The sequence below is a fragment of the Balaenoptera musculus genome, chromosome 7, assembly GCF_009873245.2.
Source record: "Balaenoptera musculus isolate JJ_BM4_2016_0621 chromosome 7, mBalMus1.pri.v3, whole genome shotgun sequence".
Taxonomy (NCBI): domain Eukaryota; kingdom Metazoa; phylum Chordata; class Mammalia; order Artiodactyla; family Balaenopteridae; genus Balaenoptera; species Balaenoptera musculus.
The window spans coordinates 77,122,404-77,142,312 of record NC_045791.1 but is presented as its reverse complement, the minus strand read 5'-3'; the positions used below and the strand labels follow the sequence as shown (position 1 = coordinate 77,142,312).

The window sequence follows — 19,909 nt, the reverse complement described above, 5'->3', positions numbered from 1 at the left end:
ATCAACAGAAATTCCCTCAAGATCTCAGTTTTTACATCAGTCTTATAATGAGGAATTGGGTTCTTTTTACCACTCCTGCAATTAATTATGTTAATGTTTCATGCCCTAAAACTAGCCTTTATGGGAACCCATAATTAGATATCAATGAAGGTTAATTACAGTTTGTATGCAGTTCATAAAATGTCATATACCTTTATCCATTGCTAAAGTTTCTGTACTGGTTTTAAGCACATTTTTATGTACTGCAGAAACCCTTGAGTTGCATTATTTTGCCTGTTCATGACATGGCACCTTTAGGAACTTGCATTTGACTTTGAAGCAAATCAGGTTGACATATTAGAAGCCATCTTTCTGAACTCTACAGCCCTCTTTCAAAGATGACATTGAGTTAAACCATGGTTCTTACAGTTGGAGAATGTTGGTGCCTGTGAGTGGTTCCTACTGTTTTGCTGTAGAGACTGTTTAATCATCTTGCTTGGGACTTCCCTGATGGCGCAGTGGTTAAGAATCTGCCTGCCAATGCAGGGGACACGGGTTTAATCCCGGTCCCAGAAGATCCCACATGCCACGGAGCAACTAAGCCCGTGCGCCACAACTACTGGGCTTGTGCTCTAGAGCCCGTGAGCCACAACTACTGAGCCTGCGTGCTGAAACTACTGAAGCCCGCGCGCCTAGAGCCCATGCCCCGCAACAAGAGAAGCCACCGCAATGAGAAGCTCGCGCACCGCAACCAAGAGTAGCCCCCACTCGCCGCAACTAGAGAAAGACCGCGTGCAGCAACAAAGACCCAACGCAGCCAAAAAAAAAAAAAAAAAAAAGATCATCTTTTTTTCACAGGGCCAAGACTAGGGTTAGGCATGTAGGCTTGCTAGGTCTTCGGGTGCAAAATTCAAGGAGGCACACACTTTCAGAGTCACATTCCTTAAATTTTGCACATTAGTCGCTTGCTTGCCTCACTCTAGTCCCAGCCCTGATCTTTCAAACAAGTCTTATGCCTGGTTTTCTGCTGTGTCTGCTTTTTTTCCCCCCTGCACTTATGAGTTTTTGAGGCAGTTTTGTATCATAGGTATGCTGGAATTTGGACCTGAAGTCAGGGACTAGAAGTGTTTTGGTTGTTTTCTCCTTGATATTTTAGTCTAGTACATTTTACTGTTAATATCTTTCTAGTATTTAAGTGGAGAAGACTCCAGGTTCATTCTTTTTGACAGATATGGATGGTTTTTTTCAGGTACATGTTCTCATCTACGTGTATATGTATGTGTGTACATACTCATATAAAGTCATACTAAATCTCTGTACTATTATATAGCTATGTATAGCCCATATTTCTACGGTAAGGAAGGCGACAAGATTTTATGAAATCCCCTCTTGACTTGGGCCCTTTATAACAGAGGTTAAGGAGTTGTTCAGAAATAAAATTTTCATTACTCTCAATTACAGCTTCACTCTTTACAAACACATCCATAGAAATGTGAGACACATGCCCAGAGACAGCTGAAAATTAGTCCCCGTGAAAATACAGTTTAGAACTTAGTGTACAATTTTGAGAAATAAAAAAAGAAGTAGATAATTTTTACTTACTACATTCAAGGTATAAAATAATTAACCTTGAACTGTAACCAAATGCTCAGCACAAATCTTTTTTCAGGTTTAGATGACCTCCTCGTCAGGGATTCATTGAAGCCCTTGACAAGTCTCCCTTGCAGTTTAGCCTTTTATCCATTTCAGTTTTCTTGATTAGGTTATCTTGAATCATTAGGGGGTTTATTTATTTTAATAGACACTTATTGGATTCATGAAAGGAGAATTCGGTGACTGAGAAACAAGAGCTGAATATTATCTGGCTCATTTCACACTTCAGAAGAGTCTCAACCAGCTGAAGAGAAATTCTTTCACAGTTACAAAAGTTTGTTTGGGGACTTTATGTGCTTCCGTTTAGAAAGTGAACTGCCTGTGGTTAATAATACTAATTTTCTTTTGAGACGCTCAGAAAACATTTCCTTTTGGTTACATATGCTGACATTTTCTGTATTGAAGATGTGGGTGAGTAAATGGCCTTTTACATTTCTGTTGCAAGAAGCCTTGTGTCATTCTCCTGAAGAACTGTTCATTTGCCGACTTATTCATTCATTGGGGTTCCTAGATGGGCAAAGGGGGAGGGGGCTTCTTACTATTTGTAGATTGAGTTCACTCGTCAGCTCTGTGATAGGTACATCAGGGGGAACAGTAATGACTGTGACAAGGTCTTCCTTTCAAGGCCAGTACAACCTTACTTAACAGGAACAAACGTATTTACTACATCTCTTTTTGGAGATCAGAGCAGACTGTGAACTTGCATTTGTTTCTTAGCAAGTCCTGGTTTGTATTCGGTTTGAAATATTATAAAAACTAGGAAATTTGTCACTAACACAGAACTTAATTTTCTTTTTAAAGGAAAAAATATGGGAACAGGGACACGTTGGAGTTATTACCTGTGTCCTAGGGTAGGAAAACAAGTAACTTAGTACACAATGAAATTTCAGTACCACGGACAGGAATCCCACTCTTTCCATCTCCTTCCCCTCCCTCATCACTTAAACCTAAGGCTTGGAGCTAGGATTCAAACCCGTATCTGATGGGCTCTAAATTCAGACCCTGGGCTGTATTATTGTCTTCTGAAAGACCTCCTTGTTCATTTGAATAGTCTCAGCATTTGGTATGTAGTTTGGAGAATATGTCACTCATTTATTATCTACTTGAATTTTTAAACCTTTCAATATTTTTATAAGTGTAATAGATATTGTCCTTCCTCATTCATTTTCAATGTGAGAGAGCTTTAAAAATTCTCATTTGAACAACAACAACATACACACGCACACACACATACACGAAAATGGTTAAAATGATGAGAATAGATTTTTTAAAATGATTGATATAGTTTGGTGCTTATGATATATGTCATTTTTTTAAGAATGAAAACTTCTGGAAGATGAAGCTTACCAAGTATGTAATTTACCACTAGCAGGCTGCTGTGGGCCTTCATTGGTACCCAGCAACATGATTTCACTATGAAAAAAAAAAGATATCTAGGCTAGGGTAAGTGGTGTTCTTGACTTTATCATAGTCTTTTCTCGAAGAGCTTCTTGTTAAAAAAGAAGGAAGGAAGGAAAGTAGGAAGGGAAAGGAAAGAAGAAAGAAAAGAATTCTTTGTCATGTCAGTTTAAAAGCCTTCAATAACTCCCATGGCCCATAGGATTAAGATGAAATTTCTTTGCATGGTATTCTTTATGACCTGACCCCCACCTCCATTTCTAGACTGTGCTTTAGCCCCACAAAGTTGTTTCTGATTCCTTGAATGTAATAATTTTATAAGCCCCTGCATTTGCTGATAATGTTATCTCTGCTTGGAATGTGATTCCAATCACTTCCTCTCCCCACCTGGTGAAATTCATCTTTATCTTTCAAGGCCCACCTTATGAGTCCTGTTCTCTGTGATCACATATTCCCTGAACTTCATGGTCAGAATTACCTACTTAAGCTTTGGTGATCTCAATTAACCTTTTAAGTAAAAAGCATGGCCCACAGTAGATGGGTGATCAGTGCAAGCTTATAAACTAATGTTCTGAGAGACCTCTGTCACTGTTTGCATTTATATAATGTGGTAAGTTGGATCACCCTCTTTTCTTTATCTTATTCATGCATTAGAGATGGGGGAAAAAGAGCCCTCAGAATGTTGACAGGGTTGCTTTTGAAAACTAGTGCTCTCCCCCAACACTAACTCTTTTAAGTTGAGGCCATGAAACATTCGTCTGGGCTAATTTCTATGCACTCTAATAATTTCAGTTCAATCTATTGAGCATTTATTGAACATCTATTATGTGCAAGAAACTATACCCTGAAAATGCTGAAGTGAGTAAGAAATCAACAATTTCACTCCACCCCCATTAAGAAGCTGACTGTTCTGATAGGGGTGCAGGCATGCCCAGCAGTAACAAAAATAATCATCAAATTGTGAAAATGTATAAGCAACATGCTTTCAAATTATGCAGGAGTGAGTAAGCAATTCTTACAAGAGATCAGCTGAGACCATGTCAGCTGAGCCTTGAAGTACAACTTCTCATAGCGGGGCTAGAGGGTTGAGTAAGATTTTCCAGGAAAGGGAGTAACATGAGCAAAAGCATGAAGATGGGAATACACCAAGCCTATTCAGGGACTGTGCGTAATTCACAGTGGCCGGAGGACAAGGTCCATGGGGAAATTGAGGGGAGATGAGACCATGAAGGAAAAACAGGAGCCAATTGTGGTTCTTATTGTTGCCTCTTCTAATGCTCTTGAATTGTGAACTAGAGGTGTCTCATTTAAGTAAACCCTCAATAAAACTATCAGTTTACTAAAAGATAAACTATGGGGTTATTATTCATCTTTCAAAAAGAAATAATGATACCTTTCTTCAAGTAGTAAGGATTCCTAATACATTTACAACATTATTTGCTTTGTAAATTTAGATTGACGTACAACTTTGTAGGAACATGTGGATTATAAACAAAATATATCTTGACTGGTGTGAGTGTCACCTCACCTGCATAGTTGAGCAAAGGTGGTCAGAGTTGTTTTTTCTACTGAGGGAAATATATTTGTTTAAGAGGCTGATGAGATGACTAAAATGAGATGTTAATAGGTATTATTTGCTTATGCCCTGAATGCTTGGGAACTCTTTATCCGTTGATGACAAGGATGTAGCCTTTGAACTTACATTCTTTCTCTGGGTTCAGATTTTGAAGGTAAAAGTGTTTTAATCATAAATTCCTTAGCATCATTATACTTAGGTTCCATGTACATTTTCCTATGTAAGTTCCAGGTATTCTCTGTAATTTTTTTAACTTTTTATTTTGAACACATTTTAGACTCACAGATTTTGGAAAATAGTACAGTTTCCATATATTTCTCACCTAGCTTCCCCTAATGTAACAGCTACATCACCGTAGTGCAATGCTCAAAACCAGGAAGTTAGCATTGTTTTAATACATTAACTAAACTGAAAACTTTATTCTAATTTCACTAATTTTTTTAATTAACATTATACTAAATATTAATAGTATTTCCACTAATGTCCATTTTTTGTGCCAGGATCTCAATCAGGAACCATATTGCGTTTAGTTATTTATCCTTAGTTTTCTGCAGTCTGTGACCATTCTTCAGTCTTTCCTTTTTTTTTTTTTTTTTTTAAATGATCTTGCCACTTTTAAAGAGTACTGATTGGTTATTTTGTTGGAAATCTCTCAGTTAGGGTTTGTCATGATTGGACTGAGGTTATGCATTTTGGGCAAGACCTCAGATACTATGTTGTGTCCTTTGCAGTGAATCATATCACAGAGTTCATGGTTGTGAATATGTCATCACTGGTGATGTTGACCTTGATCACTTGACCAAGGTGGTTTTATTCTTTGTACTTTGACCCTGATGGCTAATCATTATCTGTTGTTTCTGACAAATAACAAGGTAATAGATCATGGAATGTGAACCTGGAAGGGAACTTAGAGATCATCTTTTGTAAACCCCTTCTTTTATAGTTAAGCTTCCAGAAGATCCAAGAGGGTAACCACTTATCCAAAGGTCACCCAATAATTTAATGTCAGAGCAGGAACTTAGCAGTTTGGTCTCCAAATTGAATATTCTGTGCTTCCTAGCTGTGCTCTGGCACACGTAACTTACTTAGCCTCAGTTTTCCCATACTAAAAATGCGAAACTGACTATATGACTATTCAGCCAACCTTTGGTCAAAGCTTACAACCAGACTAAAAGAGAAATCACAGCTAGCTATATACACCACAGTTCCTTGTGCCCGCTCACAAGGCTGGCCAAGGCTGGAAATCAGATGAACTTCTGTATCAGCATGTCCGAAATGAAAATAATTCTCCTGGAATGCTCCACATAACACATAGGGAGCAACAACAAAAAACCTACTTGAGATTTTAACAGAAAAAGGAGATTTGTTTATTAATAATTCATGAGTTCCCATTGAACATGCACGACAGAAACAGTGCTATTCAATAGAGAATACTGTCATCTGTCACTGTTTTATTTGACATTTACACTTTTTTTTTTTTTTTTTTTTGCCTGATACTGCAAAACTTTCTTGGATGGCATGCAAAAATTATATAAATGAAAAAAGTCCCAATGTGGGGACTCTTTATCTCTTCTGTGATGGGTTCACTCGGTTACATACGTGTGTGTTCAGGCAATAGCGTGGCACTTTCTGGCACATTCATTAGCCATCAAACAAGCTAATAAGAGACACTATCGAGAAAACAGAGATAAGCATCCCAAGTGGGCTGGTGGAAGGATCATGTGAATAAAAAGATGGAGGATGAGATGGGAAGTGAGGTGGAAGAATAGATTTCCGGGGGATAAGCGGACAGATCCGTGGAGTGAGCAAGTGAGTCAGAGTGAGAGGGGAAAGCGAATCATGGCTGCCGTGAAGAAAACTGACAAAAATACACTGCCATTTCCGATGCAGAATAAATATTTATAGATGGCATCAGAGGAGCTCCACCCGCAGGGAATATCGGAATTTAGTAGAAGAGCAAGTTAGAGTTAGGAGCACCTTGCAGTTTTGTGCCACTGTTTCTGCTCAGTAGGTTAGTTATTATTTATAAAAATCACAGAACCAGCTGATACATTCATAAGCTAATTATTGAAGCAGCTGGGTACACATGGTGCAATATGTCCAAGGCTGTGAAGTATCACAGATTTCTTGGGGCCTGCTGTGGTGAGGGTGCGCTGTTGAAGGCTCAATCCCTTGATCTGATCAGCCAAGCAAACACTTTGTGGGGAAACTAGATTAATAACCCTCTAAATACCACGAATGTGCTTCGTCTTCAAAACTGGGTTCCCTTAAACATGCTATTAGCTCAGCTCCATCAGGGACTTGAGGAAGTTCTCTGGTGCCCTAAGAACAGGGTCTTGTTGCCTACCTCCCTGTGCCAGAAATTAATTTGGTTTGCTTATGTCTGCACACATGATCACACTTGTGTCTAATCCGCTCCCTAATAGCTTCAAGGTCAGGACCTTGCATGTCAGTGGGCAAATTGAGCTCTACACTTCTTAAAGACTGATGGCAGACAGCACACAGTCCATAACGAGGTCTGTAGTTTGTTCTAAGTGGTTGTAATGAGTGCAGATTATAACAGCGCATATAAATCAAATGCGGCAATGAATGTTGTGCGAGACATTCCGAGTATCATAAGTGGAGATACCACTCAGCTGTCACCTGTCTCCTTTCAAGCTGCGGCTTCCCACAATGCAGTTCACTCCTCATGCGGAACAGCAGGTGCTGTCCTCCTTAAGGTCTGGGTATCTCAGAACTTCATCTTTTAACAGATGCAGGTTTTTGTTTTTATTTTCTGTTAAACGATTGGTCTCCATGCTGTAGCCTCCCCTGGGAGATGTTAAACATACCTGTTTGAAACATTTGAAAGAGTTCAGCTGGAGACTTATTCAGATCTGTGAAAAGACAGAGAAATAGGAGCTTACTTTTTCCACAGATGGTTTGTTTTCCATTTCAAGAATTCTTTGCTGTGTACAAAGAAACCCTTGAGGAAACACTTTGGGACTAGGAGGTTTTTAAAAATATAATTTATTTTCTGATAGGGATAAAAATTTAATCGTCTTCAATTTTCATATATGTTGCACCTTGAAAATCAACCATTACCTGTCTCTCAATTGAGTTGGAAAAAAAGAAATCTATGAAAATACTTGGAAAAACATTTCCAAGCAAATGATTAGATATCTTGTTTTCATTCTTCTTCCTAACCCTCTAACTCTCCCCAGCTCCCAGTTTACTGCAAGAAAAGATCAGGTCTGCACAAATGTGGCCTCTCACTTGTAAAAACAAGGCAGTGTTGTGTTACAGATTAGTTTATAAATCCCCAGTGGCTTCACAGTTCAGTGCCTACAGCTGCTGCAGATGGGCCTGGGTTTTTGTCTCTTTGCGGTGCTGCAGCCGGCAGTTGAAGGAGAAAATGGAATGATCAGGTTATTAACATGGAGGCCGCGAGGAAGAGGCTGCACAATGAGAACAGCTGGTGTTGCTGTCTTGGCTGATGCAGCGGAGATAATCAAATCTTGCCTTTTTTTGGGTAAAGGCAGAAGACACAGTGGAGAGTTAGACAAACAACAGCTTATGATATTATAAGGGGTTTTTATAATGCGTGTCAGGAACTTTCATTGGCTTACAAGTTATGATATAGAATTTGTTGAGGTTCGGGATTTAGTTTTTACAAAGTCGTTTGTGTTTACTTATGCACCTTTTTAGAAAAATTCTTACCCTTGCAGGAGGCGTGATGTGGGACAGTCCTTGTTTTAAAAATTAGCAACGTAGCTTGGAAATGATGGGTTAGAAAGCTACTGGGTAAAATATTTTGACATGAGTCAGTGAGCGATGTTGACAGCATCCTCTGTATTATTTTCATATAATCCATCATTATTTGCATTACATTTTCTTTCTTGTGCAGTTGCAAGAGAACATCCGGATGCCAGAGTTGGGAGGCAGACATTTGCAGGTGTGACCCGTCCGACTGCCTACCTTCCTGCAGGTGTGGTTGAGGCAGGAAGGTGATGGTTAAAAGGGCCTGGAGCCCATGGCATTCAGAGATTGAGCAGGAATACAGTTTTTCATTCTAGCTAAGGTTGTTAGGGAGGAGTTATTGATAATTGTGAGACTATTTCCTCCCTATTAATACTTAGGTATTTTTTCTTCTTTAGAATTTGCCATTTTGCAATACATATTTGTTCATCTTCACTTTTTTCTTGGAATGGAGTACTATCCAATTGGGTAATTTTTAAAAATTGTTGCTGACCAACATGAATTACTCTTTCTGAGAATTGGATAGCTACAATCTTCCTTGAGTATCTTTTACAAAGGAACTGTAAATTAATTGAGAATATATTCAATAGGAAGGGTGATAAGATAATTAATAAAGACCAAAGATTCTCAGGTATTGGTGTAACTGTATGCGTGGTCCTTGGTTGGTTTTCAGAGTTGTCAGGCTGTATCACTATTTTCCCAGTTTGGTGAGAACAAGTTTGACGTAAAAATATGATAAACCGGTATGGTTACTTGACTGCACTCAAACCCCCCTCTGCTGCTCTGCACTCTGCAGGTTAATTCAAGTGACCTTCTCTGTTTCTAGGGCTGGCTGTGTGAACTGCTCCGCTGGAAGGAGAACCCCAGCCCAGAAAACCGCACCCTCTGGGAGAACCTCTGTACCATCCGTCGCTTCCTGAACCTTCCCCAACACGAGAGGGATGTGATTTATGAGGAGGAATCGAGGCACCATCACAGCGAGCGCATGCAGCACGTGGTCCAGCTTCCCCCTGAGCCAGTGCAGGTGGGTGTCCCCTTGTCCCCCAAACCAGAACAAAGCTGTTGGTGCCAGTAGCCATGAAGGGTCAAAGGGGCACACCACATCACCTCCCCTCGGAAGGTGTCTCATGCCATGTCCCCAAAAACAGAGGGCCCTGTTTTCACAGTGGGCACAGTGTGTGTGTGTGTGCATGTGCACACATGCTCTCTCACTCTCTCTCTCTCTCTCACACACACACACACACACACACAAATGACTGAGAAGTCTAATCCAAAGGCAGCTGCTTTCCTGAGAGCATTTTACTTGTGGGATTGTGAAGCCAGAGAACTCATGGAGAATTAAATCTCCCAATTAGAAACCATAGTTCATTGTTTCCATCAGTTCATTTTCTAAAGAAAAAACTCTGAAGTAGCCAATGAATTGATCCAAAATTCCTCAAGGAATATTTCATTAGGCTGAGGAAAAGAAATATCCACATGAGCTAGGGAATACCACTGAACTCAGTTGAACCTTTGAGAGAAATTGTGACAGATCTTAGTATTTTTTAGATGAGTTCCTGCTGTGTTTGGTTTCCTGTCTTTTAGAAATCTACCTTCATTTGGGTTGCATGTTTTGTTTGCTTAGATTTTTGCTCTCACTGAGAGAAATAATATTTATTTCTGAGAGTCATTGATCTTAACTACCGACGCTTGCTGTAGCCTAAAGTCAGTTACTTTCGGGAAGAAATATTAATGAAGTTTTCTACGGTTACACCTCTTCGAGTTGTGCCACAAATTGTTTTGTTGGACTGTGAGACTTGTCCTCCTGCCCAGTACCACCAATCCCAACTGCCACCAAAGAGGATCCTCTAAGGCCTGTCTGAATCTCCTTGTGCGTAGCAAGAAGAGGGCCATTGAGGCAGGAGTGCGTGCACGTGTGCACATGTGTGTGAAGAATGGGAGATGAGGATGAAGGAAGTGTGGGGCATGGGGTCTTGATCAGAGAGCATAGGAGAGGTGGTAAAGGACACAGTGAAATGCTCTGCCTGAGGTTTCCTGTCTCCTTTCCCCTTGCTCCACCCTCACATCCCCGGGGGAGAAGCCAGAAGCCAGTGGGACCATTATATCACTTTTCATCCAAATATTGACATCTCAGTCAGTGCTCTCATGCTCTCATTGGTCACTTTCCACAGTCATGGAGTGAATCGCCCAGATCATTAGACTCATGAGTTCATAGAGCTATAAACACATGCAGGAGTCTCTTATAATATCCACAGTGAACTCAGAGGGGAGGTAAAGAGGGGTACTTGGTTAATAAGTGGGAGAGCCCACTGTCCAGGCTCTGGATTAGTGCTTGGGTGACTCATTCCCCAGAGATGAGCCCCAAGTCTTACCCTTCAGGACCAGCCTTCCCTCTCTTGTCCTTTCCCGGCTGGGGCCTCATCCAAACACCAGGGCACCTCCTTATCGATAATTAGACCAATGTGCTGAGTCACATGGAGTGGTGGTTTTTAGATTTTGGGATTTAGTAGAAATTAAAATTAAAGAGGGGCACATTGTAGGTTCACCAACCTTTTACTTTAGAAAATAAATTTATTCAAAAAATTCAAGGTGGTGGAAGTAAGAGCAAATACTGAAATGGAATGTACTTTAAAAATATTACTTTGGCTGAATTAGAAAGACCATTAAAATTAGTTGTTATAAAATATATTTACAAATAAAACTCAATAAAATTGTCTAAGTAAAAAAAAAATTCAATGGGCACTCACATTTGTTATTCATGTACTTCATACAATAAAATAACAAACAAATTAATGAAAAGGATAGCCTTAGGCAAAAGATCTTACAAATGTATAAATTCAGTCATATGAAAAACTCACCATCACCCTTGTTTTTCTCATTTTGATGTGAATTGATCCAAACTTCTGTGTTGAACCAACACAGGGCCAATGACTAGCTTCAGGAAACTACTGACTTTGTGTGGACTTTTCATTCAGGGTCCATCTTAGTCAATCCAAGCAAGCTGGAAACAGAACAGGAGTGAAAAAAATTGATTTATTGTAGACATTAATAGCATTTCTTTTTTATCATAGGATGATGACAAAGTTGAAACTTTAGAGAAGTTTGAGATAAGAATACTAATACCTGTTTTCCATTAAAATGAGGACCTCCCTTCATTTGGATGATGGCTCTTGTATATCCCTGTCTCCACTCTGTCCAGAAATTCTCATCTCTGTGAGCTCCCTGTGTTTAGGTAGCTAAAATGACATTCAACATCATATTTTGTCTTTTAACTCACCATTCTGAGTAAAGTAAATCTTAGAAGCAGACAGCCAATTGATTTATGAGTTTTATTACCTTTTATGTGAGTGTGTCAGAACTAAAGTGTGCTAACAATATTTAATGGCTAAGAGTCAGTCTGTAATTTTCCTTTTTAGTTTTAAGCAGTCTGTGGCTATTTTTTTTTTTTTAACATCTTTATTGAAGTATAATTGCCTTACAATGCTGTGTTAGCTTAACATTAACTTCTGATATCACTAAGAGAATTCACTTATTTTATAAAAGGTTATTCCTATCACTCTTTCCTCCCTAAAGAGTTTACAAATAAGGTAATTTTCTCTACACTGACTTTGTCTTAGCCATTGACCTTGATCCCATAACAACTGTGAAACTCTCCAATACATCACTTTTTTTTTTTTTTTTTTTTATGCCATGCCTGTCTCAGTGACACTGCTTTGAATGCTGTATTTCTCTTTCGTGATATGAAAAGTGAAGAGAACTTGAACTAACCAGCAAAACTCGTGAGACTGGAGAATAGAGTTAGCACAGCCTCTGTGACTTGGGAAGGACTATATTCAAAAAGGTCCCAGACTACTTAAAAATGTCTGTAATTGTCCAGAAGTTAAGCCATTGGACTCAGGGTTGGGATTCACTTGTGCCTTTGTATCAATTAAAATTTTAGGAAGATATAATTGCTTACATGTTTTAGGAATTTAAAAATTCATATGTCGGTAATACTAGTTTGGTGACGTTACATTTTGTCTAATTAGGCAGAAAACACGCCATTTTTAAATTTAAAAAAAGTTTAACCTCTTTATTGGAGTATAATTGCTTTACAACGGTGTGTTAGTTTCTACTTTATAACAAAGTGAATCAACTATACATATACATATATCCCCACATCCCCTCCCTCTTGCGTCTCCCTCCCACCCTCCCTATCCCACCCCTCTAGGTGGTCACAAAGTACTGAGCTGATCTCCCTGTGCTATGTGGCTGCTTCCCACTAGCTATCTATTTTACATTTGGTAGTGTATATATGTCCATGCCACTCTCTCACTTCGTCCCAGCTTACCCTTCCCCCTCCCCATATCCTCAAGTCCATTCTCTACGTCTGCGTCTTTATTGCTGTCCAGCCCCTAGGTTCTTCAGAACCATCTTTTTTCTTTCTTTTTTTTTAGATTCCATATACATGTGTTAGCATACAGTATTTGTTTTTCTCTTTCTGACTTACTTCACTCTGTATGACAGACTCTAGGTCCATCCACCTCACTACAAATAACTCGATTTTGTTTCTTTTTATGGCTGAGTAATATTCCATTGCATGTATGTGCCACATCTTCTTTATCCATTCATCTGTTGATGGACACTTAGGTTGCTTCCATGTCCTGGCTATTGTAAATAGAGCTGCAATGAACATTGTGGTACATGACTCTTTTTTTTTTTTTTGACTCTTTTTGATTTATGGTTTTCTCAGGGTGTATGCCCAGTAGTGGGATTGCTGGGTTGTATGGTAGTTCTATTTTTAGCTTTTTAAGGAACGTCCATATGTTCTCCATAGTGGCTGTATCAATTTACATTCCCACCAACAGTGCAAGAGGGTTCCCTTTTCTCCACACCCTCTCCAGCATTTATTGTTTGTAGATTTTTTGATGATGGCCATTCTGACCGGTGTGAGGTGATACCTCATTGTAGTTTTGATTTGCACTTCTCTAATTATTAGTGGAGCACCCTTTCATGTGTTTATTGGCAATCTGTATATCTTCTTTGGAGAAATGTCTATTTAGGTCTTCTGCCCATTTTTGGATTGGGTTGTTTGTTTTTCTGATATTGAACTGCATGAGCTGCGTGTATATTTTGGAGATTAATTCTTTGTCAGTTGCTACATTTGCAAATATTTTCTCCCCTTCTGAGGGTTGTCTTTTCATCTTGTTTATGGTTTCCTTTGCTGTGCAAAAGCTTTTAAGCTTCATTAGGTCCCATTTGTTTATTTTTGTTTTTATTTCCATTTCCCTAGGAGGTGGGTCAAAAAGGATCTTGCTGTGATGTATGTCATAGAGTGTTCTGCCTATGTTTTCCTCTAAAAGTTTGATAGTGTCTGGCCTTACATTTAGGTCTTTAATCCATTTTGAGTTTATTTTTGTGTATGGTGTTAGGAGTGTTCTAACACCATACACAATTTCATTCTTTTACATGTAGCTGTCCAGTTTTCCCAGCACCACTTATTGAAGAGGCTGTCTTTTCTCCATTATATATTCTTGCCTCCTTTATTAAAGATAAGGTGACCATATGTGAGTGGGTTTATCTCTGGGCTTTCTATCCTGTTCCATTGATCTATATTTCTGTTTTAGTGCCAGTACCATACTGTCTTGATTACTGTAGCTTTCTGGTATAGTCTGAAGTCAGGGAGCCTGATTCCTCCAGCTCCGTTTTTCTTTCTCAAGATTGCTTTGGCTATTTGGGGTTTTTGTGTTTCCATACAAATTGTGAAATTTTTTGTTCTAGTTCTGTGAAAAATGTCATTGGTAGTTTGATAGGGATTGAATTGAATCTGTAGATTGCTTTGGTTAGCATAGTCATTTTCACAATGTTGATTCTTCCAATCCAAGAACATGGTATATCCCTCCATCTGTTTGTGTTGTCTTTAATTTCTTTCATCAGTGTCTTATAGTTTTCTGCATACAGGTCTTTTGTCTCCTTAGGTTATTAAATTGTTAAGTATGGGTGAAATCAGTGATTATTAAGAGTCTCTGATGATGCAGCATATTAAAATGCACACAGAAGTCCACCCCACTTGTGGTCACAGAAAGGTACCATTTAAATTTCTTTAAGTAGTTAGGGTACACTATTCCCTAATTTTTCTTAAATTATAAAGATATGAAGTGGTGACCTTTGTGCATAATTACTCACCAGATATAGTCTGTTAAATTAGGGCTCCACAGATGTACTGGATAAAAGAAAGAGCTTGGAATCACCCCCTCCCCATTCAGTGCTTTCTGTGATGTTGAGAAGTCCCTTAGAGTCAGAGCCTCTTTCCTCACAGAAGGAAGGAAAATTTTCTTGCCCTTTGTTTGAACGTAGTTTACTAATTGGTAGTCTTATATTGTATGCAGATGTGTTTCTTTTTTTTAAGCCCATGAAAGGTTTGAAAAATTCAAGCCCACATTTAGAAATTAGGAGATTTCATTTAAAATCTGGATTTCACATAACAATCCAGAAATTCAGAAGATCTGACCCACTGGGCCACATGGCTGGAGCTGACATACTCTATTCAGGGCACACGCTTGCCATCCTGCTGCAGGATCCCCACTGCCCACATGCTGTTTCCATGTGCATATGTCCCATCCACTTTGTTCATTTAGGCTGCTCCTGTCCCGTCACTCTGTCCCAGTGAGGCCAGCTTGCCCCACAAGTCCTACATCCGAAGCTGTCACACTAAAGCCACACACGCCTTTGCCCTGTGCTTCTGATTTCTTCCATGGTAGCCATTGTGTGCCATTTATTTTTATAATTTTAACACCTAACAATCCTTGAAATGCATATTTGATGGAATTTCCCTTCAGGGATGAAGCTAGGTTATAGTTGGGTTTGGGGCCGCTAAGGGGTATAGTCGGCCCCAGAGACTTGGGGGTCCTGGAAGAACGAGATGTTTTTTCCTTGGGAATTCAGGTCTCTCCAGGCGATGTAGATTTGATGTCATATGGAATTATCCCATTTCTCCAGTTTTCTTTCTGATATTCTAAATCTCTTTCAAACCCCCATTTAAGTTCCTGCTGTCTAAAAGGTGATTTTCCAGCCTCTGAACACACTTTGCAAACTAGATTCACCTACACTATGGACCCTCAGTGGGGGCAATATTGCCCCAGGGAGTAAAAATTGATTCTTGGGGGCATAAAAATCTTGTTTACAGTTGTTTATTGCCCTCCAAAGGGACATAGTACATAAAGAGATATTCTGTATATCTGGTATTAAAATTTCATGATGCAGGGAAAATGATTAGGAAAAAATGCCTACAAAGGCTCCTTTGGGGAATAATAATGAAAAATAAATGTTGCAAAATGCTAATATACGTAATATTTCTAGTTCATGTATGGATAGCACAAAGACCAACATAGGTGAGATGAAATGGTATGACAAGCTAAAACATTCCATGAAAAAGGTGAAATAAATTCCATCTTTTACACCAAAAGGTTGGAGACAAAATTATTTCTTGTGGTTGTAGTGATTTTACCCCTAGTGGTTATTATGACCTGAGGCCCTATAGCGAGGGGATATCCTCAACTTAGAATCAAAAACTAGTTAGGTCAGGGTATTCATTATTACCAACTCCATTTTACAATTGGGAAAACTGGAGCAGAGACGAAGAGCCTCGCCTGAAGCCAGGATCGCCAGCTGAATGAAAACACAGGCGTTTTTGGCATTCAATCTTTCCTCTGACTTCACTCTCAGTGCAGTAGAGAAGAAAGGACATTGCTCATGCTATGACTAGGTCACTGAGTGGGGTTGATTGGGAAGCATTTGCCAAACTGTTCATGTCTGTGTAGTTTGTGCTTTATTGCTTTATTATATTTCCACCACAGTGTTTCCATGAGTTATTTTGTAAGTTCAGGAATTCTGAGCTTGCTGCTATGTGGTTTCCTGACAAGTACTTGTTTTAAAATTCCATGCCGTACACTGAGTAAGAATGTGAGACCTGGTGGATGACAGCTGACACCAGCTTTATACTTCAGCTTGTCTGGATTGCCACCCACTCAGGGGATTCTCAGCATTTTCTAAGCTACCGAATCCCTGTGCTGATGTCAACCAGTGGTTCTCAACCAGCGGTGACTTTGCCCCCATGGGATATTTGGCAGTGTCTGGAGACATTTTTGATTACTGTAACTTGGGGATTCTACTGATATCTACTGGGTGGAGGCCAGGGATGCTGTCAAATGTCCCATAATGCACACGACAGCCTCCCCACCAAAGACTTATCTGTTCCACAGTTGTCAATAGTGCTGGGGCTGAGAAACCCATGTAGAAACCCCACCAGGGTTGGGGGGAGCAGTATCTACTTTCACATGTGAGAAACTGAAGCTTAGAGAAGTTTAGTAACCTGCTCAAAGTGGGACCTTAAATCCACATTAGTCTACCTTCAGCGTCTGACTTTTTTCTCTGTGCCAGAAAGAACTGCGAAACATGCAGCAGCCAACGTTCCCTGAATACTTGCCCTTAGCTGTCTGATATTAGGCAGAGCTGTTTATGTACATCATTTAATTTTTAATCATCCTACTGAATAGATCTAGTTTTGTTAGCTTCTTTTTTACAGGATATTCAGTGCTGTGAAACCTGTAGCTCATTGGTGTGATGTCAAAGAACTGATGTGACTGAAATGTGCACTTTTTGTTAAGCTTCTTCGGCATTTTTGAGGTAGCTTTGGAATGTGACTCTCATTGCTAGTGTTTAAGGGTATTTGAAATCTGTGATTATGATTAAGCCCTGAGAATTTGATCATAGCTTTCTGCTTCAGCTGTAGGTATATTTTGATTTGTGAATTTGCTTTCAAAAGGACAGTGTCTAAGGTTATAAATAAGCTAATTAATTAATCAATTAAGGATGTTTGCAAATTCTTTAACCATGTTACTAGAATTTCCCCCATTTTGGATTCATTCCAAGCTCCTATTCAAAGCCTGCTATCTGAATGTGGCTCTAGAGGTTTGAAACTCTACCCTAGTTGTGAGGAAATGTGCAGATAGACACCTGCCATTTTAGATGAAGTATTACAGCAGTTGGGTATACGTAGGTCCTCAGTTGGGAAAACTTTGGGAGTCCCTGACCATCAGTCAGGACCCACACTAGCCTTTTTCTTATTAACATTATGCTATCCTGCATGCATTTATTCAACTTGGAGAGCGTTCCTCATTTCTTTGTTACCAGTTAGCCTTTCAGCACATCCAAACTTTTAAATTTGTCACCGGGAATATAGAAAGATTTGGAGGTTATTTACAACTAACTCTTTTTATTCTAGGGCATGGGCATTTCTATCTTGGGTTCAGCTTCTTCCAAAGTGTAGTGAACAGGTTTCTCTTGGTGGTGATGTGAAAAAGTTGAATAACCTCCATAGAGTTGCTAGCTGATAGATCGGACATTAGCTATGGCTTTGTTTTCTCTAGAGATTTAAGCAAGTTGCTTGTCTACTTTTTAAATTTAAAGTTTCTTAAAGTAATTTTTTTTCTTTTGCAAGACATAGAAATTCCAGCTTAATTATTGGAGATATATTCAAAGAAATTGAGGGTGAAAGAACTTCATGAAAATCCAGGTGTAGAACTGTGAATATGGGTAGGTTTCTCTGAACCTGGGACTTGTAATTCAGCAGCTACAGTTCATGGATTCACCCCCTCCTTTGCAATCCTGGATATAACATACCCCCTCCCCATATCAGCTTCTTCCTGCTATCAGTCTTTTTCTTTCTGCTATCATCTGATTTACCATTTACTCTATATTTGTCTACCATATGACTTCTGCTTACTATGCATAGTTTCTCTGAATTATAATTCTACCTTCTCAAAACCTTGGCCTGCCCACATCCTCTGCTCTACCTCATGACTTTTTTGTATGCCTTTATGAAATCCAGCTTCTGTTACCCACTCTTATTTATTACTTTAAATTCTTATAAGAGAGAAATTGGCTGGTCCACCTTATCCCCATGAAGGCAAACTTTCTTGACACTTAATGTCCAACCAGTAATGTGAATGCTTAATTTGGAAGTCACTGCATTTTAGAGAAAGAGCTTTGTTGGGCACAAGGCTAGAATAACCTCAAGGAGCTTGGGAAGTAGAAAGCTAGCTGGCTGCAGACCACCTACAGGTAACCTGTGAATGGTATGTCCTTGGGCTGGAAAGTTAAGGCCGTTTAGGAGCCCTGCATTTATCAGGATAGATGGTAGCAGGTATGATTAACAAGTCTAATATAAAATTCTTGTATCAAGGGAGATTTATATGACTTTTTAAATATAAAGTGCTGTGGACATGTAAGCAGTAAGAAACTAATGCCTAAGAGTGATTTTAAGTTTGTGTGTATCCAAAGTATTATGCCTTTATATTTCATTGCAGTTTTTCTAACATTTATCATGTACATCCATGCTTTCAGGCACTGTGCTATAGATCCTGATAGGAATTAAACTTAAAATTTTATAGTACTCTGTTCTGGGTCTGCCTATTTACTGCTTTAAAGCAGGTTCAACATTTTACCAGGCTTATCATTTTAATAATTGGAGTTAGCTTTCTATTTCTCATTCTTCATGAGAATACACTGGTTATTCCAGTATTTTTGCCAAGCAGAGCTTGCCCTATGAGTGCTAAATCTTCACAACACACCACCTTCCAAATTAAACATCCAGGGTTAGCTATTGGTTGGAAGTGAAATGTCAAGCAGCTGGGTTCCACTTCTCCCAGTCTTTTCCTGTCCTGTGGCAGCATAGAGAACCTTGGTTTCCTGAGTAGCTTGCTCTTCCATAATTGCTGTGTTCTTTAAATAATAGTCTAATTGCATTTTTGAGAGGCAGCGCAATCCCTTCAGCTCATGCTGTGGGTTACTTATATACTCCTTGTTTCTCAGATCCTAAAACTGAGTAGAAGGCACTTAGCCCAGTGCCACTCTATAGGTGAAGGGGAGAAGCAGGATTAGCTGTGTCACTCACATCAGGACAAATACTCCTCACTGATATGAGTTTCTGCACTGCTCAGTGCTCAGAAACCACTAACATCACTAATATAAATTACATTTATTTATGTCTGTTTTTAAAGGTTTTGGGACAGCAAGGTACTCCTCATACATACTGTCATATTCTTTTCCTTCTGGTAAAATTAAAGTAAGAATATTATAAAACCTTTAGCACCATGGCCTTTTCTTGATGTTCTGATAGAAAATGAGACTAAACATAATACTTTTGGACATAAAGCTTAGTTGTCTTTTAAAAAATATGTATTGCTATGGAATAGTTAGAGAACGTTCTTGCTATTGTTCTATTGGCCAACTCAATGTGGCTATTTTCTCCCTCCCTCCCTCCCTACTTCCTTCCTTCCTTTCACTCTCCTTTCTTTCCATAATCTGAAACATCTGAAACACTTTTTTTTTTTAAGCTGAGAGAGCTTAGGGCAATGACTAATAAATTTTGTGATGGGGCAAACTGATTAAATATGAGCAATGTGGAGCAAATTGAGAAAGAGAGGCAAAATAGACCAAGTCAGTGCATTCACATGCATCCTGCCTTCTTCCCCACCCACAAAAAAAACAACAATAAACTTAAATTAAGGCACTTGTGGACATTGA

General features: G+C 39.2%; 1 protein-coding gene across 4 annotated transcripts in view; it reads left to right on the top strand.

Annotated features, from left to right (window-relative positions):
• SATB2 (SATB homeobox 2) overlaps positions 1-19,909 on the top strand; it is a 190,286-nt gene that overhangs the window by 145,527 nt on the left and 24,850 nt on the right. For all 4 annotated transcript variants that reach the window (XM_036858940.1, XM_036858943.1, XM_036858942.1 and 1 more), the window contains one exon: positions 9,171-9,368. In XM_036858940.1, the coding sequence (XP_036714835.1) occupies positions 9,171-9,368 (198 nt within the window). The remainder of the gene's footprint in view (positions 1-9,170; positions 9,369-19,909) is intronic.